Source organism: Gossypium arboreum, chromosome 8 (genome assembly GCF_025698485.1).
Source record: "Gossypium arboreum isolate Shixiya-1 chromosome 8, ASM2569848v2, whole genome shotgun sequence".
In the NCBI taxonomy this organism is placed as follows: domain Eukaryota; kingdom Viridiplantae; phylum Streptophyta; class Magnoliopsida; order Malvales; family Malvaceae; genus Gossypium; species Gossypium arboreum.
In genome coordinates this window covers 92,669,143-92,686,661 of record NC_069077.1, presented here as the reverse complement: position 1 = coordinate 92,686,661, position 17,519 = coordinate 92,669,143, and the positions used below count along the sequence as shown (strand labels likewise).

General features: G+C 36.9%; 3 protein-coding genes across 8 annotated transcripts; 2 read left to right on the top strand and 1 right to left on the bottom strand.

Moving 5' to 3' along the window:
- Nucleotides 1-829: 829 nt before the first annotated feature.
- On the top strand, nucleotides 830-4,580 carry LOC108469558 (probable galactinol--sucrose galactosyltransferase 6). The gene is made up of 5 exons (XM_017770439.2): nucleotides 830-1,373; nucleotides 1,492-2,858; nucleotides 2,963-3,172; nucleotides 3,290-3,424; nucleotides 3,712-4,580. Exons 1-5 carry the CDS (start codon nucleotides 1,164-1,166, stop codon nucleotides 4,400-4,402), a joined length of 2,613 nt encoding a protein of 870 aa, XP_017625928.1. The 5' UTR covers nucleotides 830-1,163; the 3' UTR covers nucleotides 4,403-4,580.
- Nucleotides 4,581-5,473: 893 nt separating this feature from the next.
- On the bottom strand, nucleotides 5,474-9,319 carry LOC108469559 (zinc finger BED domain-containing protein DAYSLEEPER-like). Of its 2 annotated transcripts, XM_017770441.2 has the most exons (3): nucleotides 9,076-9,306; nucleotides 7,745-8,092; nucleotides 5,474-7,665 (listed from the first exon to the last, which is right to left on the bottom strand). In XM_017770441.2, the coding sequence occupies exon 3, from the start codon at nucleotides 7,638-7,640 to the stop codon at nucleotides 5,619-5,621; it is 2,022 nt and encodes a 673-aa protein (XP_017625930.1). In that variant the 5' UTR covers nucleotides 7,641-7,665; nucleotides 7,745-8,092; nucleotides 9,076-9,306; the 3' UTR covers nucleotides 5,474-5,618. The 2 variants fall into 2 exon arrangements, with proteins under 2 accessions (XP_017625930.1, XP_017625931.1); XM_017770442.2 differs by lacking the exon at nucleotides 7,745-8,092 and having other exon boundaries at nucleotides 9,076-9,319.
- A 1,063-nt stretch (nucleotides 9,320-10,382) lies between these two features.
- On the top strand, nucleotides 10,383-14,863 carry LOC108467752 (pentatricopeptide repeat-containing protein At4g30825, chloroplastic). Of its 5 annotated transcripts, none has more exons than XM_053031500.1 (3): nucleotides 10,383-10,514; nucleotides 11,201-13,440; nucleotides 14,015-14,863. In XM_053031500.1, the coding sequence occupies exon 2, from the start codon at nucleotides 11,229-11,231 to the stop codon at nucleotides 13,377-13,379; it is 2,151 nt and encodes a 716-aa protein (XP_052887460.1). In that variant the 5' UTR covers nucleotides 10,383-10,514; nucleotides 11,201-11,228; the 3' UTR covers nucleotides 13,380-13,440; nucleotides 14,015-14,863. The 5 variants fall into 5 exon arrangements, 4 of the variants coding, with proteins under 4 accessions (XP_052887460.1, XP_052887459.1, XP_052887458.1 ...); XM_053031499.1 differs by having other exon boundaries at nucleotides 11,201-13,456; XM_053031498.1 differs by having other exon boundaries at nucleotides 10,736-13,456.
- The last annotated feature ends 2,656 nt before the right edge of the window (nucleotides 14,864-17,519 follow it).

The following is a 17,519-nucleotide window of genomic DNA, read 5'->3' as shown; positions in this document are numbered from 1 at the left end:
ATAGGTATTTTTATTGTCTTCACTAGTTGTAATAAACAGATGATAATGTTTATTGTTGTTGAACTCCATCAACCACCAGCAGTTTCTCTTAAAAAGTGGGTGACCTTTTATCGGCTTCTTAATTTGTTTCTGTTTTGAGTATTTGTTAATTTAGACCCATGTTTTCTTAAGTTTTACATTTTTTTTGTTTGTTTTTCATTGTTTAATAGGTATTCACTTTTAAAAGTTTTTGTTTGCCTTTGGAGCATGTTTTTCAGTCTTACTTTTGCGAATAATTTTAAGAATGCTTTTGTTATCGTCCTATCCAGTTTTGTAGATGCTCGATTTTTTTACTTCACCACTTAAGACTATCTGGGTCTAATTTTCTTATTGTGATAGTTGCTTGCAATTATTCTAGATATGCTGTACTTGAGTTGTGAAAAAATTAGTTGTCAATGTGTCGTAATGTTCTATTTGATGTTGAGGTTAAAACTTTTATCATGTTGATGGAGCCTATCCTTTTATCACCCATGATGATTGTTTGTTTTTTATTTTGTTTTAAGTGAATTGTATATTTTTTAAGAATTGAATTAATGAATTAAATGATTTAAAATATAAATGAATGATTAAGAGATATTTTACTGGACGCCAAAGCAAAGATATTTCTTTTTGGGTGAAATTTTAGTCAAAGGACAAATATTGAAAAATTGTCCCTTGCTCGTAAAAATTTATAAAGAATGAAATTTCTAAAAGAGTACATCCGTTGATGAGGTTGACACGTGAGAATTTGAAAACGAGAAGCTACGCGTTTGGTTTACATTTGAGGCGCGTGAGAAACGTGAAATAGTGCGTACGTGGACACTAATAATCCCGCATTAAAAAAATATATTTATCCTAAACAAGACGAAAAGTCGAAAACAGTGTCTTGAATTTGAAGGTGAGGGAAAGCTATTGGGTTTGTTTAAATAAACAGAGAATTCGGATCGATACCACGAAGATCTAACGTGGCAATCTAATCAACCGTACTTTTAACGGCTTAACTGGAGAAAAGGAATTTCTCGCCGTTTGATTGGTTTTGCGAAGGGAACATTATTAAACCAAACAAGAAACTGGGGACTAATAGAATCGAAGAAGAAACTTTTTATGTATATAAAAAAAGAACACTGATTGAGAAGGGGAACAAAATGGTGTCAAATACTTGTTACTGTTCCCGATTCTTAGCTATAAATAGGAGTCTTCCTTCCATTTATCTTCACTCAAAATCTAATCAACGTCGAATTTCACTCTTCTTTAGAAGCAAGCAAAATTTTCAGAAACGTGTAAGTTCTGGTATTTCAGGTGTTGGGGTTTTCAGAGTTTCTATCAATCCAGCGCTATCGGTATTATCTTTTAAGGTAATTTTATGAGCTTGCATTTCTGAATTTTTACTCCCTTTGTAAGTGTTTGATGTTTTGATTTTACAGTTTCTGAAAATGGCTCTTTTGTTGTTGTTGTTGTTGTTGGAGTTCTCAGAAAGGTGATTTAAAGCCACCTTTGAAGAAAGAAGGAGTAGAAGGAATGACGATTAAACCAGCGGTTAGGATCTCCGAGAGGAAATTAGTGGTAAAGGAGCGGACAATCCTGACCGGAGTTCCCGAAAATGTGATCGCAACTTCCGGTACGGCAGCCGGTTCGGTGGAGGGGGTTTTCCTTGGTGCGGTTTTTGATGAAGAGAACAGCAGGCATGTGGTGCCCATCGGGACTTTACGCGATGTCCGGTTCATGTCCTGCTTTAGGTTCAAGTTATGGTGGATGGCCCAGAAAATGGGAGATCAAGGCAAAGACGTTCCTCTCGAGACTCAATTCCTTTTGGTGGAAACCAAAGATGGGTCCCACCTGGACTCAACCGAAGAAAATCAGATTGTTTATACCGTATTCCTCCCTTTGATTGAAGGGCCCTTTCGAGCCGTCCTACAAGGCAACCAAAACGACCAGCTCGAGCTGTGTTTAGAGAGCGGCGACGCCGACACCAAAGCGTCGTCGTTTACGCATTCCGTTTATATCCACGCAGGCACCGACCCTTTCACTACAATCACCGAAGCAATCAGGGCCGTCAAATTACATCTCAAAACGTTCCGGCAACGTCACGAGAAAAAATTACCTGGGATTGTTGACTATTTCGGGTGGTGCACCTGGGACGCTTTTTACCAGGACGTTACTCAAGAAGGGGTCGAAGCTGGGCTCGAGTCTTTAGCTGCCGGCGGGACCCCACCGAAGTTCGTGATCATCGACGACGGATGGCAATCTGTCGGCGGCGACCCCCGCGAAGAAGACAAATCGTCGTCATCGGCCTATCAGGCTGAAACGAAACAACAGCCATTGCTTCGCTTGACGGGGATAAAAGAAAACGAGAAATTCCAGAATAAGGATGATCCAACTGTGGGGATCAAAAACATCGTCAACATTGCGAAAGAAAAACACGGGTTAAAGTATGTGTACGTTTGGCATGCAATTACGGGGTACTGGGGTGGAGTCCGCCCTGGAGTTGAGGAAATGGAAGGATACGGGTCGAGAATCCGGTACCCGATGGTTTCTAAGGGAGTGGTGGATAATGAACCGGGTTGGAAAACCGATGCGATAGCTGTTCAAGGGTTGGGTTTAGTGAACCCGAAAAATGTGTACAAATTTTACAACGAGTTGCACAGTTATCTGGCGGATGCGGGCATAGATGGAGTTAAGGTGGACGTGCAGTGCATTTTGGAAACTCTTGGAGCTGAACTCGGTGGAAGGGTGGAGTTGACGAGGCAATATCATCAGGCCCTTGACGCATCGGTGGGGAGGAATTTTCCAGACAATGGAATCATCGCTTGCATGAGCCATAACACTGATGCACTCTACTGGTAATTACCCCGCCCTTTGGTTCAGTCATTTCATTTGAGTTTTATAGAATCTTGCATTTTTTTTTGGGGGGTTTTATGGTGATGTTAGAATTTTGTTGAAACAGTTCGAAACAGACGGCGGTGGTGAGAGCATCAGATGATTTCTACCCGCACGACCCGGTCTCGCACACCATCCATATTGCAGCGGTGGCCTACAATAGTGTTTTCCTTGGGGAATTTATGCAACCCGATTGGGATATGTTCCACTCACTTCATCCGGCTGCTGAGTACCACGCCTCAGCCCGAGCTATTAGCGGTGGCCCCATCTATGTCAGGTAAGGACTAAGGAGGGCTCGCCTAGCCGGCCCCTTTTTTTTGCTTTATTTCTTTTCAGGACTAAAAATTTATTTGGTTTTTCAGTGGCAAAATATTTAAGCTTTTGTTTGTCACAGTGATGCGCCTGGGAGACACAATTTTGAGCTTCTGAAGAAACTGGTGTTGCCTGATGGGTCCATTCTTCGTGCTCGTTTGCCTGGACGCCCCACTCGCGACTGCTTGTTTACAGATCCAGCTCGTGATGGCGTTAGGTAAGATCAGCTCTTTTAATCTCTGTTCAGTTGGAATGGAATTTGATAGAGATATAAGTCTTTGAAAATTAACCATCTAAATGGAACATAAGCTGCCTTCTGTTTGTTTATTAGAACAATTTGTATTTAAGAACTTTGATGTTGGTTTCAATTGATATGAAACATCTACTAGCTTTGGCAGTTAAAATGGTCTAAGGCTGCGAATTAAAGGATCTGATTCTGAAGGTTGGTTGACCTGTTGATTGAATTGTTGGCATTTCCTTATTTCTCTTTTTATTTGATTGCAGCTTGTTGAAGATATGGAACATGAATAAGTACACCGGAGTTCTAGGTGTTTACAACTGCCAAGGTGCAGCATGGAACAGCGCGGCCAGGAAGAATACTTTCCACCAAACCAAGACAGACTCCTTATCAGGCCACGTAAAAGGCCATGATGTCCATCTCATTTCAGAGGCCTCATTGGACCCTGAATGGGCCGGTGACTCTGCAGTTTACTGTCACCAGACTGGTGAACTTATCACCCTTCCATACAATGCTGCCATGCCAGTGTCCCTCAAGGTCCTTGAGCATGAAATTTTCACAATAGCACCTATCAAGAATTTGGCTCCAGGATTCAGTTTTGCACCCTTGGGACTCATCAACATGTACAACTCTGGTGGTGCCATTGTGGATTTAAAGTATGAAGTTAAAGATGGTGCCAAACTATCTGAGCTTGATATTGAATATGGAGGTGAAAGCAGTGGTCTTCATGTGAGGGCGGAGAATTCTAGCAATGAACTGGTGGGAAAGGTTTGCATGGAAATAAAAGGTTGTGGCAACTTTGGTGCTTATTCATCAGCCAAGCCAAGAAAGTGCAGCGTTGGGTACAGTGAAGTTCAGTTCGACTATGATTCGTTGTCGGGATTGGTAAGGTTCAGCTTGGAAAAATTGCCCGAGGAAGGGCTGAAAGTCCATGTTGTTGAAGTTGAATTGAGTTAGCTGCAGCAAAGTAGTGTATCAGACTTTTACCAGAGGGGATCATGTTGGAGAGTAGATTTTGCTCTGGTTGGGGATTTTCTCAATAAAGTCCCTCCTATTTTTTACCCATTCATTAGCTTTATGGATTGATTTATGTATTAAGATGAAGAATTGGAATACTAGTTTCTTCTTGCTATAAGAGCTGATATCTTAAGTTGCTTTATCCAATGAATCTCCATACATTCATTATCTGCTATCCAGAGATAATTCAAGCCTAAAATAATCTGAATCTGAAGACAGCCTGATCTAAACCTGTTGTTAGGAAACAGGCGGCTTGCTTTGCTTGCCAGCCTAAGTGCCCATTAGACCGGATAACACTTATAACTCCGGCAAGCAAAGTGGATTAGCCAATTACAACTGGACGAGACATTGCTTTCACCTTGCCATAGCCTAACTGATGGAGAACCGAAAAATAGTATATTTTCATATTCCTATTTCTCCGTATCCAGATGCTTGTTTTCAACTTTCAATACTCGTAGAATGGTTTTCAAATTTCCATGCACTTAGCATGATTACAAAAATGATACCATAATAGAAAAGAAAATAACAACATTCATCCTCAGAGTAGTTGAAAGAATCCTTCAGCAACACAGTTTTCCTGCTCATTTTCCTACAGTTGTAATCTCCGCACTTGTTCCTCTTAAAGAGGCCGCTGGTCTAATCTTTGATGAAACACTCATGCTTGGTCTCTTCTATCTTCACTGTTTCACTACGAGGTTCCTTCGCCTATATGCTTTGATTCTCTGGACACCCACCACCTCACTGGCCACTTCCGTGAAATAAAAGAATCAGCGACCGATTAAACCAGGCAAACAGGAAAACTAGAGACACAACACAAACCCACAACGTAAACCAGTTTAGGAGAAATTAAGAAAGTAGGGAGCGAGATGATTTGCTTGGCATGAATCGGTGGCAATAAAGCATTTCTTCTTTTCAGTTTCATACATATGAATGAGAAAAGTGAATCAGGTGAGGCAAGTCAGAGGCAACTGAATCAGGAGAAACAAGTGTAAAACCTTAAAACAAGGCATGTAATAGGAACAACTACTCTAGCAATTAAAGGTTTTCATGTCCATGCATCCATACAAATACAATTGGATTTTAATTGTACAAATTAAATCCCTAATAGTCAAATAACGTCCCATACAGCATCCTACCATAAGTAAAACAGCTACATCTAAAATTCCATTTTAACAAGTGCATTGGATTCTTCAGATCCATGATGAAGCCAGTCCTTGGCACAGATTAGCGCTTCCACAGTCTCCGGTCGTAAGGAGCTTCGGTACTCATCCAGTTGCTTTATTATGATGTCAAAGACCGAGTCCGGAGCAGCAGCTGATACTGGAATTGACAAAATGTCACGAGCCATCTTCGAAAGAGTTGGATACTTCATCTTATTGAGCTTCCACCAGCCTAATACATCAAACTCTTGGACTCGAGGCAACAAGGACTCTTCTAAGTACTGATCCAGCTCAGATTTCATTTGCTGGCTACTAGTCTCCATAATGTACACATCGAAATCTGTAAGTCCCTGGTCTGAAAGAAGATTTCCTTGCTGAGATTCATTGGTCTTTCCATTGTTTCCCACATTGCCTTCTTCTGTGTAAGTTGGTGTCAAAGGCAGTGGAAGTGCTACATACTCCAGAAAGAGCTCATGAATTCCATCATCAACAATTTTGATATATGTGGGAGCGTCTTCACCAAATATTTTTGTGAAACTGAACTCAACAAGCTTCATTTTGAAGCGAGGATCCATGACTACAGCAATTGCCAAAATCAAGCTACAATCCTTCCAGTACTTGTCAATCTTTTCTAGCATTGACTTAGCAATATTGCTGATGAAGGGATCATCATTAGCGATCGAACGACCCAAATCTGCATGTATTTTCCATGCTTCATGAAAGAATGTAATTGCAGTAGGGTTAGTTGTAGTCATAAGGATGCTGGCTGCATCAAAGAGAGGTTTCAAGAAACTGCATAAAGTCTCGGCCACCTTCCAGTCTTCCATTGATGGAGCTAGCTTATAATCTGGATCAGAAGTATCCAAACAATTAAAAACTTCCTTGAGTTCAGAAGCAGCTGCAAGCATTTGGTATGTCGTGTTCCACTGATTTTGATTATCAAGAATCAGGCTCTTTTCACTTGGCACTTGAAGCTGGTTTTTAACTTGAACAAACTTTTCATCATGGGATTCTGAAGTCTTCACATACTTTACACTATCACGGATTTTCTTGACAATCTCATGCCCTGCACCAAGCACATCCTTTGCCATGCTGCTCAGGGTACGAGCTATGCAATTTCCAAGTAACAACTGACCGTTAAGAATAAGGGGATTCTTAGTACAGAGTAGAGGTCTAAGATTTTCCAGCCCAGCTTCACTTGTTGGATGATTGAAGATGAGGGAAAATAACTTGCCTTCCAAACTCCAGTCTGACAGGCAGGCAGCAACAGCATGACTTAGAGCAGAATCGGAATCGGGATATGGTTCCATTATGACATTGAGAACCCGTCTTTGCAACTTCCATTCAAAATCAATGAAGTGTCCAGTTATAAACACATAACCGAGTGTTTGATTTGAAGTCCACATGTCTAGTGTAAGACAAACTCGCCCCGGAATACCCTCAATAAGCTTCATGAGGCTTTGCTTTTCCCTCAGGTAAGTTGCAACGCAATCCCCTTGAACAGTGTTGAAACTGACTTTGTCGAACCGAGGCTGAAGATTCTGAACAAAAGCTATGAATCCAGGATGCTCAACCATGTGAAGAGGATACTCATGCATGATGATCATTCTTGCAATTTCATGGCGGCAACGGTCCTGATCGAATGGTATGAAAGGTGAACTGGGAGATCTGTAGCGCCGCTTTCGTGGTTCACCTCCTCCAGTCTTCGGGCTATATGGGGTCAATTGATTGTTATATTGGTCACGTAGGAGTGCCGGACAGGTACCCTTAGCAATGTGACGTTTGAGGTGGCTGGTCCCTGCTACCTTGGAACCAGTACTATAAGCGAAACTTTGTTTGCAACGGTTACAGCATGCTCTTCTACATCCAGCACTCACAGTTTCAATGGTGAAGTACTCCCAGACCATGGACTTCTTTTTCCTTCGCTTAGGCTGTGTTTCAGGAGTGATGAGAGCCAGCTCATTGTTATTCTCCACCGGGGATGTTTCCATATTTGTAGCTTCCGTCATTTCTGCCATTCCTGTCTATACATAAAACCCGCAGCTGGAGCAAAACAAAATTTTAAAAAGGATTTCAAACTATGCATGTATAAAAAAACAAAAGAGTAGATAGACCCAATTACCATTAAGGTTAACATAACTCGGAAGGTAAAAATAAAGGAAACAATGAGGTTCAGTCAAAGCAATCAACGGTTTCACACATCATAAATTTCATTAAAACAGAATCTTCTCAGCTTTGAGACGCATGGTTACATAGTGGTCTCAGACTTAATGCATTACAACATTAAGCTGCAAAAACAGTCCGGATTTGTGTCAAGGGTGACGGATGTGGCCTCTTTGTCCAAAGGAAAGTAAGTTGAACTGCGTACTGTATGGTATAGTTGATGAAAAAACAGCACACATTGGACTATAAAGTTTTCGCCACTAAATGAAACACCCAGGAGCTGGCAATCCAGGATCATAATTAAGAGCTGCTTTGATTGGAAAGAAAAAGAATGAAAGAATCCAGAAATGAGTTTACATCAGCAACATTAATTTTAACAAATGTGTCTTCAAAAATAAAAAGAACTTTAAAAAATGAATATGGGTAATATCCAACGTATACAAGTATAGCCGAAATATAAGATAAACATCAGGGTAATGGGTCAAGGAATAATTGAAACTGTGCCACGTGTTGAAGTGGTCCACAATAAGACCAAGTCGTAGTATAGCAATTTACAATACAGGACAAAGGACTTGGATAAGATCCATGTTAAATGGGCCCACTTTACGCACCAGGGCTAAAACAGACATTGACATTTAAATGGGCTGAAAAGGATTACATTTTACAATGCACCCCCCCCCAAAAAAAAAAAACCGTAGATCTAGGGTTTGAAAATAATAAAAAGAAAAACAAAAAGCATAAACAAAGAAGGGAAAGCCCAGATCAGTCGAACTGAAACCCAATTCCATTTCAAAGATCAAACTCAGCTTCAAAGGCATCTATTAATATGCCCAGAGCAAGAGCAAAAGAGAAAACCACAGAAAGAGAAGGAAAAATAAAACGTCAAAAGAACAAAAACCCATGTCTGCAATCTGCCCAGATCAACAACAAACAAAGAAGAAAGACCCATTATCTGTACAGATGAAAACCAGGAAATGAAGGACAAACAAAACCCCATATCAATGCATGAAACGAGAATAGCCATATTTAAATAACAGAAGCAAAAAGGAAAGGGAATCTATGGTTTCAATTCAAAACAAAAAGTCCAACTACTTCCGTAACTTTTAACAAGGACAATAAGCCAGCAATCATCGCAATTCTCTCACAAAATTGAAACACGAAGCGTTTAAAATCAAAATCCCCAACTCAAAAAAACGAAGCAAGCATTAAATAAAGAAAAAATCAAAGAGAAAAAGGAACACCCAAAATTTCAGTCAATGGAGAAATTAGGTAAGGTGATGAAATTTTTACCAGTCAGCCCAAACGAGAAGCGATCTGGGAGCGAGAAGAAGGCCGGAAAACGACGTTGAAAGGGTGAAAGATCTAGGGTTTTGCAGGAGAGGAGAAAGACGGAGAGATAGTCGGGGGGGGGGGGGGCGGAGATTTGGGCTTAGAACAACAGACCCCAAAAGAAGGCTAATTGGACCTGAAAGGTGGAGAGTAGTTGTTGGGATGGGTGGGGATAAGGTGAAAATTGTGGGGTTTAATAAATTAAAATTTTCGAAAAAAAGAAACTACGTAAGATATCCCACTTTATTTAATTTTGGACTTTTGGGTAGGGGGAACCAATTGACTTTGATCTAATCTACCCAAGGCAGAGACAGCCCAATGGCTTGCCATCTCTCAATTTGTTCAATTCAACGCCCTTTCTTTAACCACCTTCACTCTTTTTCTAGCTGACTTGGGTTTTTGGGTGGCTTCTCATACGAACAACATTTCAACCCAATTGCTGTATAGCAAGGCCACTGTCGTTTATTCTACTAAAATATTATAATATCGGGGTTGAAGTTGAATACTTCAAGAGATTTGCCAACTTCATCCATCATATGAATGGTCTTGTTTCGTTTACTTAGACTGTAACCATTTTTGTTATCAAAATCAAAATGAATTATTAATATAATCTACAAAATTATCCCACCTTTTTTTTTTATTATGCTTGATAATACAAGGTAAAGTGACATAACCTCCCATATAAACATAAATTTAGTGGGTTACTTGATAGTAGGAATGTTGATCAATGTTAGTGACTTGAAATAAGTAAAAGTATGATTCACGTGTATTTTTTCATCATTAATTTAGTCATATTTATTTACTGCTGCTTGATTATGGTTAACAAATATAAATATTTTATTATTTTATTTATTCACTTTTCAAGATTAAATTAATAAAAAGGATTTAATTACCGGTTGAAAATAGTTTATAATTAAAATTACCTCAGAGCTGTATTTATTTATGAGCTAAATTTTACTATTAATTTTTATATTATATGTAAGTTGTAGATTTAATTTTTATACTTTAATTTGATTACTTTTAGTCCTTAAATTTTAATGAATTTTAAAATTCTAGTCTTGACCAAATAATTATTAATAAATTTATTATTTTTACTATTTTTAAAGTATGATCGATAAATATATTATTACATATATAATGCAATGCTATCTTACTATTTTTACATATTATTTAAAAAATTAAAAAATTTATTGCTTAGTTAAAATTAAACCATTTAAAAAGTAAACTAACTTTTATTTATTTATTCTGTTTGTTACTGTTGTAATGTAAACCGACTGTTTGTCATGGTTGTAAAGTAGAAAAGGAAATTTAAAAAAAAAAAAAAAGAAGAAAAAAAGCAAGAAGATCCAGAAACGGTTATTTTGCTCCACTGCTTCAACCTCCTTTATCCCATCATCAAGGTATGCACAATAGCCTTCTCTCTACTGCTTTCTTCTTTAATTCCATTCATCCACAAAAGTGATGCATAATTTTTTCTTCAAAATCCGATAACAGTAATTATAACAACTATGGCTTCTTTGAAATTGTCCCTTTCTTGGGACTCTGTCGATTCAAAGAAACTCAGCTTCTACGTTAACCCGTCTCATTTACCTGATCAATGTTCCAGTTTTTCATTCACCAGTTGTTTTCATGTCGCAAGAGCTGCTTCCATGCTCACTTCTTTGACTAGGCTCAAACATATTAGAGTCGAACCCGCCAACGTTCCTGACCCTAACCCAGTCGATAGAGATACCCCTTTTTCTTCCGAAAATGAATTAGTGAATGAAAACCCAAAACTTGTTGAGGGCCGAAAAGGTCAAAACCGCGAGAAAGGGATAACAAGAAATGTGGGTTTCAGGTTTGGTTCCAGAAGGAATGGTAACGAAGTAGAAAAAGGAGATCTTTTTGTGTGTAGAAATAGCGGGTTGGATGTTGATTATACTGCTATAAAGCCTGACTTGAATTTGGAGCATTGTAATTCTATATTGAAAAGGCTTGAGAAGTCTAATGATGGTAATGCTTTGAGATTTTTTGAGTGGCTGAGGAGCAATGGGAAATTAGATGGAAATGTGATGGCTTATAGATTGGTTCTTCGAGTTTTGGGCAGGAGACAAGATTGGGACGCTGCTGAAATAATGGTTAGGCAAGCAAAATGCGATTCCGGCTGTGAGCTTGATTTTCAGGTTTTCAATACAATCATATACGCCTGTTCTAAAAGGGGGCTTGTTGAAATGGGTGCTAAGTGGTTTAGAATGATGCTGGAACATGGGGTTCAGCCAAACGTTGCCACTTATGGGATGCTTATGGGACTTTACCAGAAGGGTTGGAATGTTAGGGACGCAGAGTTTGCACTTTCACAAATGAGGAGTTCTGGCATTGTATGTCAGTCTGCATACTCTGCAATGATCACAATTTATACACGGTTGAGTTTGTATGACAAAGCGGAAGAGGTTATCAGCTTTATGAGAGAAGATAAAGTCGCATTGAATCTTGAGAATTGGTTGGTGATGCTTAATGCTTATAGTCAAAGTGGCAAGTTAGAGGAGGCTGAGCAGGTATTGGTTTCAATGCAAGAAGCAGGCTTTTCTCCAAATATTGTTGCATACAATACACTGATCACAGGGTATGGAAGAGCATCAAATATGGATGCAGCTCAACGTGTATTCCTGAGCATCCGGCAAGTTGGATTAGAACCTGATGGTACAACTTACCGTTCCATGATTGAGGGCTGGGGGCGAACTGGCAATTATAAAGAAGCAGCATGGTATTACAGGGCTATGAAACAGCTCGGATTCAAGCCTAACTCATCTAACTTGTACACGCTGCTAACTTTGCAAGCAAAGCATGGGGATGAAGAGGGTGCCATTAGAACACTTGATGATATGCTCAAGATGAGGTGCCAACATTCTTCAATCCTAGGTACTGTTTTGCAAGCATATGAGAAGGCTGAGAGGATCTATAAAGTTCCTCTTGTTATAACTGGGTCTTTCTATCAACATGTTTTAGACGACCAAACTTCTTGTTCCATTCTAGTCATGGCTTATGTGAAAAGTGGATTAGTGAATGATGCAATTAAAGTGTTAGGGAGCAAAAGGTGGAAGGATCCAGTTTTTGAAGATAACCTGTATCATTTATTAATTTGCTCTTGCAAGGAGTTGGATGATCTTGAAAATGCGGTTAAGATATTTTCTCAAATACCTAACTCTGAAAACAAGCCAAATTTGCATATAATGTGTACAATGATTGACATTTACAGTGTCATGGGCCACTTCAATGAAGCAGAAAAACTCTATTTGAAGTTAAAATCTTCAGGAGTTGCCTTGGACATGATTGGCTTTAGCATTGTTGTAAGAATGTATGTTAAAGCTGGATCTTTAAAAGATGCCTGCAGCGTTCTACAAATGATGGAGAAGCAGAAAGACATTGTCCCAGACATTTATCTGTTTCGTGACATGCTTCGGATTTATCAAAAGTGCAACATGCAGGAAAAATTAATGAATCTTTACTATAGAATTTTGAAGAGCGGTATTTCCTGGGATCAGGAAATGTATAACTGTGTCATTAACTGTTGTGCACGTGCTTTGCCAGTTGATGAGCTTTCCAAGATTTTTAATCGAATGCTTCACCATGGTTTTGCTCCTAATACTATAACCTTCAACGTCATGCTTGATGTTTATGGTAAAGCCAAACTTTTCAGGAAGGTCAAGAAACTATTCTGGATGGCAAAAACTCGAGGTTTGGTAGATGTAATCTCTTACAATACAATTATATCTGCATATGGTCAAAATAAGGACTTCAAGAATATGTCATCAACCATTCGAGAAATGCAGTTCAATGGTTTTTCAGTTTCCCTTGAAGCCTATAATTGCATGTTGGATGCATATGGGAAAGAAGGCGAAATGGAGAAATTTCGAAGTGTATTGCAGAGGATGAAGGAATCAAATTGTGCTTCCGACCACTATACATACAACATTATGATCAATATTTATGGGGAACGAAGATGGATTGATGAAGTTGCTGCTGTGCTGACAGAACTGAAAGAATGTGGACTAGGACCTGATTTGTGCAGTTATAACACATTGATTAAGGCGTATGGAATTGCTGGAATGGTCGAGGATGCTGTAGGTTTGATCAAGGAAATGCGAGGAAATGGGATAGAGCCTGATAGGATAACTTACAGCAATCTGATCACTGCTTTAAGAAAGAATGATAAGTTCTTAGAGGCTGTTAAGTGGTCATTGTGGATGAAGCAGATGGAAATGGAAAATGCAAGTGTTCCTACATAATCTGTTTTCCACGTCATTTCGCATTAAAGCTCCTACAACATTCTACCTAAACATTTCACAGGTGATTGCTTCTTAAGGTAATCTATTTTGTATCCTGCATCAAATTCCTCTGCTTATGCATAAGATTCTGTTGACTATATTCATCTATGGACTTCTGAAGGTATTTCATAGCTTTTAATATTAGAAATCGACTTTGTCTTCGCTGCTTAAGAAACTTCTTTGAGTTTTTTAAATGTAAATGTTTATGACAGAAACTGAAGAAGGGCAGATTCTGGTTTTCTTTTTGAACAGTTGCTGCTTTATTCTCTACTACTTTTATCATTTGTTTTATTTTCTAAAAAATTTAACTGCTTTAAATCGTTGAACGTGAAAAGCCTTTACAGCCATAAACTTTCTTTTAGATCTTCTTTACCTATTGGTTTCTTCTTCAGTCTTCAACACATTCCGGTCATTCAAAAAGTTATATTTGTGCCTCATTTGAGCATTCCTGTTAAACACTTACAGTCAATGGAGTTTTTATTGGTCAAAATGCAAGCTGAAATCTGATGTATTGCTTATCCTTCTATCTCTGCCTGTTTTCTGCATTCACCATTTGCTCAGCTGACACACTTTTTTGGTCTTCTTTCGGATCTAAGGATGAGCCAAGCAGATTGTGTATGGGAAACTGATAAGTAGATGCTACTGGAAGCATGGAGGATCCTTGCAATGCCACTACCCTGGTAAAAAAATATATAAGTAAAAATTTCTTTGATGCTAGTTTATGGAAGTGAAAGTACTAAATTTACTCGGATGAAGGAGCAATGTCAAACTGAAGCGCATTGAACGTGAGGTTTTCTTCCTCGGTTATACTTGGCTTGGGGCACAATAGTTTGTCTTCATTGACAAGGCATGCTACTGTACTCCATGAATGAAACAAACTGAGATATCATCATCAAGGGTGGATTTGTTCTCTCCAAAATATTGATTTCTCCATTATTTTGTGCAGCCAAGCATCTGGTGTATGAAATAATATTACTACTATTAGAAACAGGAAAGCATACCATATTCATTCTTCTCTCTCTTTTTTGCATGTACCATATATATATATATATATTTCCTATAAGCTGGAGATTATGTATGATATATCTTAATCTCCCCTAACATTTCTCTGGTGTGTTTTTTTATTATTATTCTCATTTTCATTGGTTTTGCATATTTGCTTTCATGTAAGCAGGAATGTCATAATAGTTTTAAAAATTCTCCCTTATGTATAGTGTATAAAGTTTTTTTTTTTTTTCTTTTTCATTCCATAAGTTACCCAGATAAGTAACGAAGGCTTGGCTTTGAGCACATTAAAGGACTCTCCTAAAGAGCAAATCAATTATATTCGTACAAGACTACTTTCTTACCCATGCATCTCACGGTTATTTGTGTATAATGTGTTAGTGAATCTTATGAATTTTTATTATTTTGATTTGAAATGGTGATTTTAATTTTGGTATAAATATTCTGTGATCATCATGTACAATAATAAAGCACTATAAGTAGATGCGGTATGCGTTAATTAATTGTTTTATCAATTTTTCTTTTTAAATTAATATTTGGAGAGAATTATTTTATACGTTAAACTATATAAAATCTCTAATAGATTTAGATTATAAAATGACACGGGGCTGTGCATTTCACGATTTGATGTTTTATCTAATAGATTAACATATAGTAACTCACCTTTGGGTATAATATTATTAAAATTTTCTCTAATTATAATTTTAGTATTTTCGCATTAAAGGAATTTACTTAATGACATTATAGTTTTATTTTATCATATGTTTTGAGATATTACCAACAATGTCTTTTTATTATGAATTACTTATGATGTGAATGTTTTATTTTCGCAGCATAATATATATATTTTATATAATATTTAGAATTATTTAATGTCCTCTTCAACTTATAAATAAGAGAATAATGTAGTTTAGCACAATTGAGTTCATGTCCTCTTGCATTAACAATAATACTTATATCAATTAAGTTAAGACTCAATCGACATATGCATCTATAATTTAGATAGATTAATTACATCGATTGATCCGACTTATTCATTATATAAGATAATTTTTACCTTTTACTTTTGAATTTTCGCTTTCCTTTTCCTTTTAATTTTATTTCAATGGATTAAAATTTTGGTTTAACACTCTTTGAAACTTCTAATGCATATAAATATATATACATTAATTTAGATATTGATTTTGTTTTCTTAATAAGACATCTTTAAATCGTAAAAGAATATTGGCGTTGTTTTTATAATGGTGATCACTATAATGTTAGTATGCTAATTTTTCAGATTTCTACTATCTATATTTAAGAATTGGTTGCTATAATTTATTATTATTGCTATTCATTACTAAAATTTAATCTATAATTTGATTTTGATATTTGTATGTAATTTTATAGTCATATCCTCTAGAATTGTATGTATTTGTTCAGGACAAATTTTTTCTTTTTGGAATTGCATACTTTTATTGATTGTGACACTAATGACTTGATTGTTGAATATATTTACTAGTAAGAATTACATTAGTGAAGATTTATAAGTTAAATTCAATATTGCAATTTAGATTAGTAGTTACATCCTATGTTTTGACTTCTAATCGTAGATTCATGGTATGCTTATACCATTTACTTAATTTTGTACATATATCTATGTAAAAAAAAAATTGTGTGTGCATTTTGTCAATTGATAAATTTTATTTGCAAGAAATTCATGTGTTTTTTTACTTTGATTTTATTGTATGGAGGCTAATATTCTATATTTGGTTGCTTCAAGATGACATTCAAGAGCTTTTCTGATCAACATTTATAATTACATTTTCTTTGATATAATGATACGAGTCGTTAGGCCCAAAATCAGGGTCATGAACGTGATGGGCTCAAATTTCCTCAAGGCCTAATAACGAGATCGAAAGCTAAGCAAATCCAAGCAAGATTGAACGTGACCATCCAAGACTTCGTTACCAAGGCTCTAGCTGCGCACACGACTGAAAAAGAAAATCAAGATTCACTTTCTTATTTTCAAGAAAATCAAGAAACCGAATCTTGGTCTAATTTTGTTGTTTCAAACAATTTCAAGAATCAAGATTTCAAGTCAAGATTTCAAATCTTGGAATCTTGGTCCAAGAAACCGAATCTTGCAGCCAAGGCATATTGGATTTCATGTACAAGCTTGAGCGAGCTAATGTTGAGAGCAAACGGATCACAATACCAAGTTCTTGAAAAAATGGCCTATTAAGATGTCTACAAGCCCATCCTGAAGTTTGGAAAGTAATTTAATTGAATATCAAGCCAAATTATCAAAATGGCCAAAATTGTAAAATATTTAAACTATAGGTCCAATTTTATTTTAATAAGTGGATAGTCATGTAAGAATTCAGCCCAAAGAGCCCATTTAATTCCTTCATTAAAAGTCCACACTTAGAATTATTTTGTTTTTTATTTATTTATTGAGTTGTCATGTTAGTTATTCCATTAGGGTTAGGAAAACTTATTTTAGTGGCCTATAAATAGCATGAACATTCACCCTTATACATATACAATTAATTTATGTTTTTTTGAGTTAATAATAATTCTCTTTGAGTTTTCTTTAAGAATTGCTCTTGAGTTTATTTTAGAAGATGTTTTAACAATTTTCAGGTTGTGGGAATCATCTTCAAGCTTTTTCTTGCCAATATATTTTTCTTAGAGGGAGAATTAGAGCCATTGAAAGGAGTTGTAGATTCTTAATTCCAAGGCTTCTTAGGACGTCATCTTCTCTGTTCTATCATTAATTTATCGTTTCTTGCTTATTTAAGTTAGTTCTTGCTGTTTTGGCTTGCTGATTTTGTTGATTTTTGCTCTAGGTTAAATTTGATTCAAGAAAAACATTCTCCCATTTTGTTCCATTAGGAAACACATTAAAAATCTGGTTGGGGCATTTTCTTGAGGTCTAAGAACAATTTCTTTCCATCCAATAAACCCTAATTTGTTTTCTTTTGGACTCTTTACTAGCCGGTTCATCTTTCTTTTGTTTTATTTTCGTTTGACTCTCATTTGTGATAACTAATCTATTCTTGTTGTTTCTCGTTTCAGTTTACGTTCGTCTAGAGATTTAGGATACATCCGCAA

Coding starts and splice junctions, on each gene's coding strand:
- LOC108469558 (XM_017770439.2), top strand. CDS start 1,164: ATGGTGTCAAATACTTGTTACTGTTCCCGATTCTTAGCTATAAATAGG. Junction 1,374..1,491: donor TATCGGTATTATCTTTTAAG/GTAATTTTATGA, acceptor TGGAGTTCTCAG/AAAGGTGATTTAAAGCCACC. Junction 3,173..3,289: donor GGTGGCCCCATCTATGTCAG/GTAAGGACTAAG, acceptor TGTTTGTCACAG/TGATGCGCCTGGGAGACACA.
- LOC108469559 (XM_017770442.2), bottom strand. CDS start 7,640: ATGGCAGAAATGACGGAAGCTACAAATATGGAAACATCCCCGGTGGAG.
- LOC108467752 (XM_053031498.1), top strand. CDS start 10,764: ATGCTCACTTCTTTGACTAGGCTCAAACATATTAGAGTCGAACCCGCC.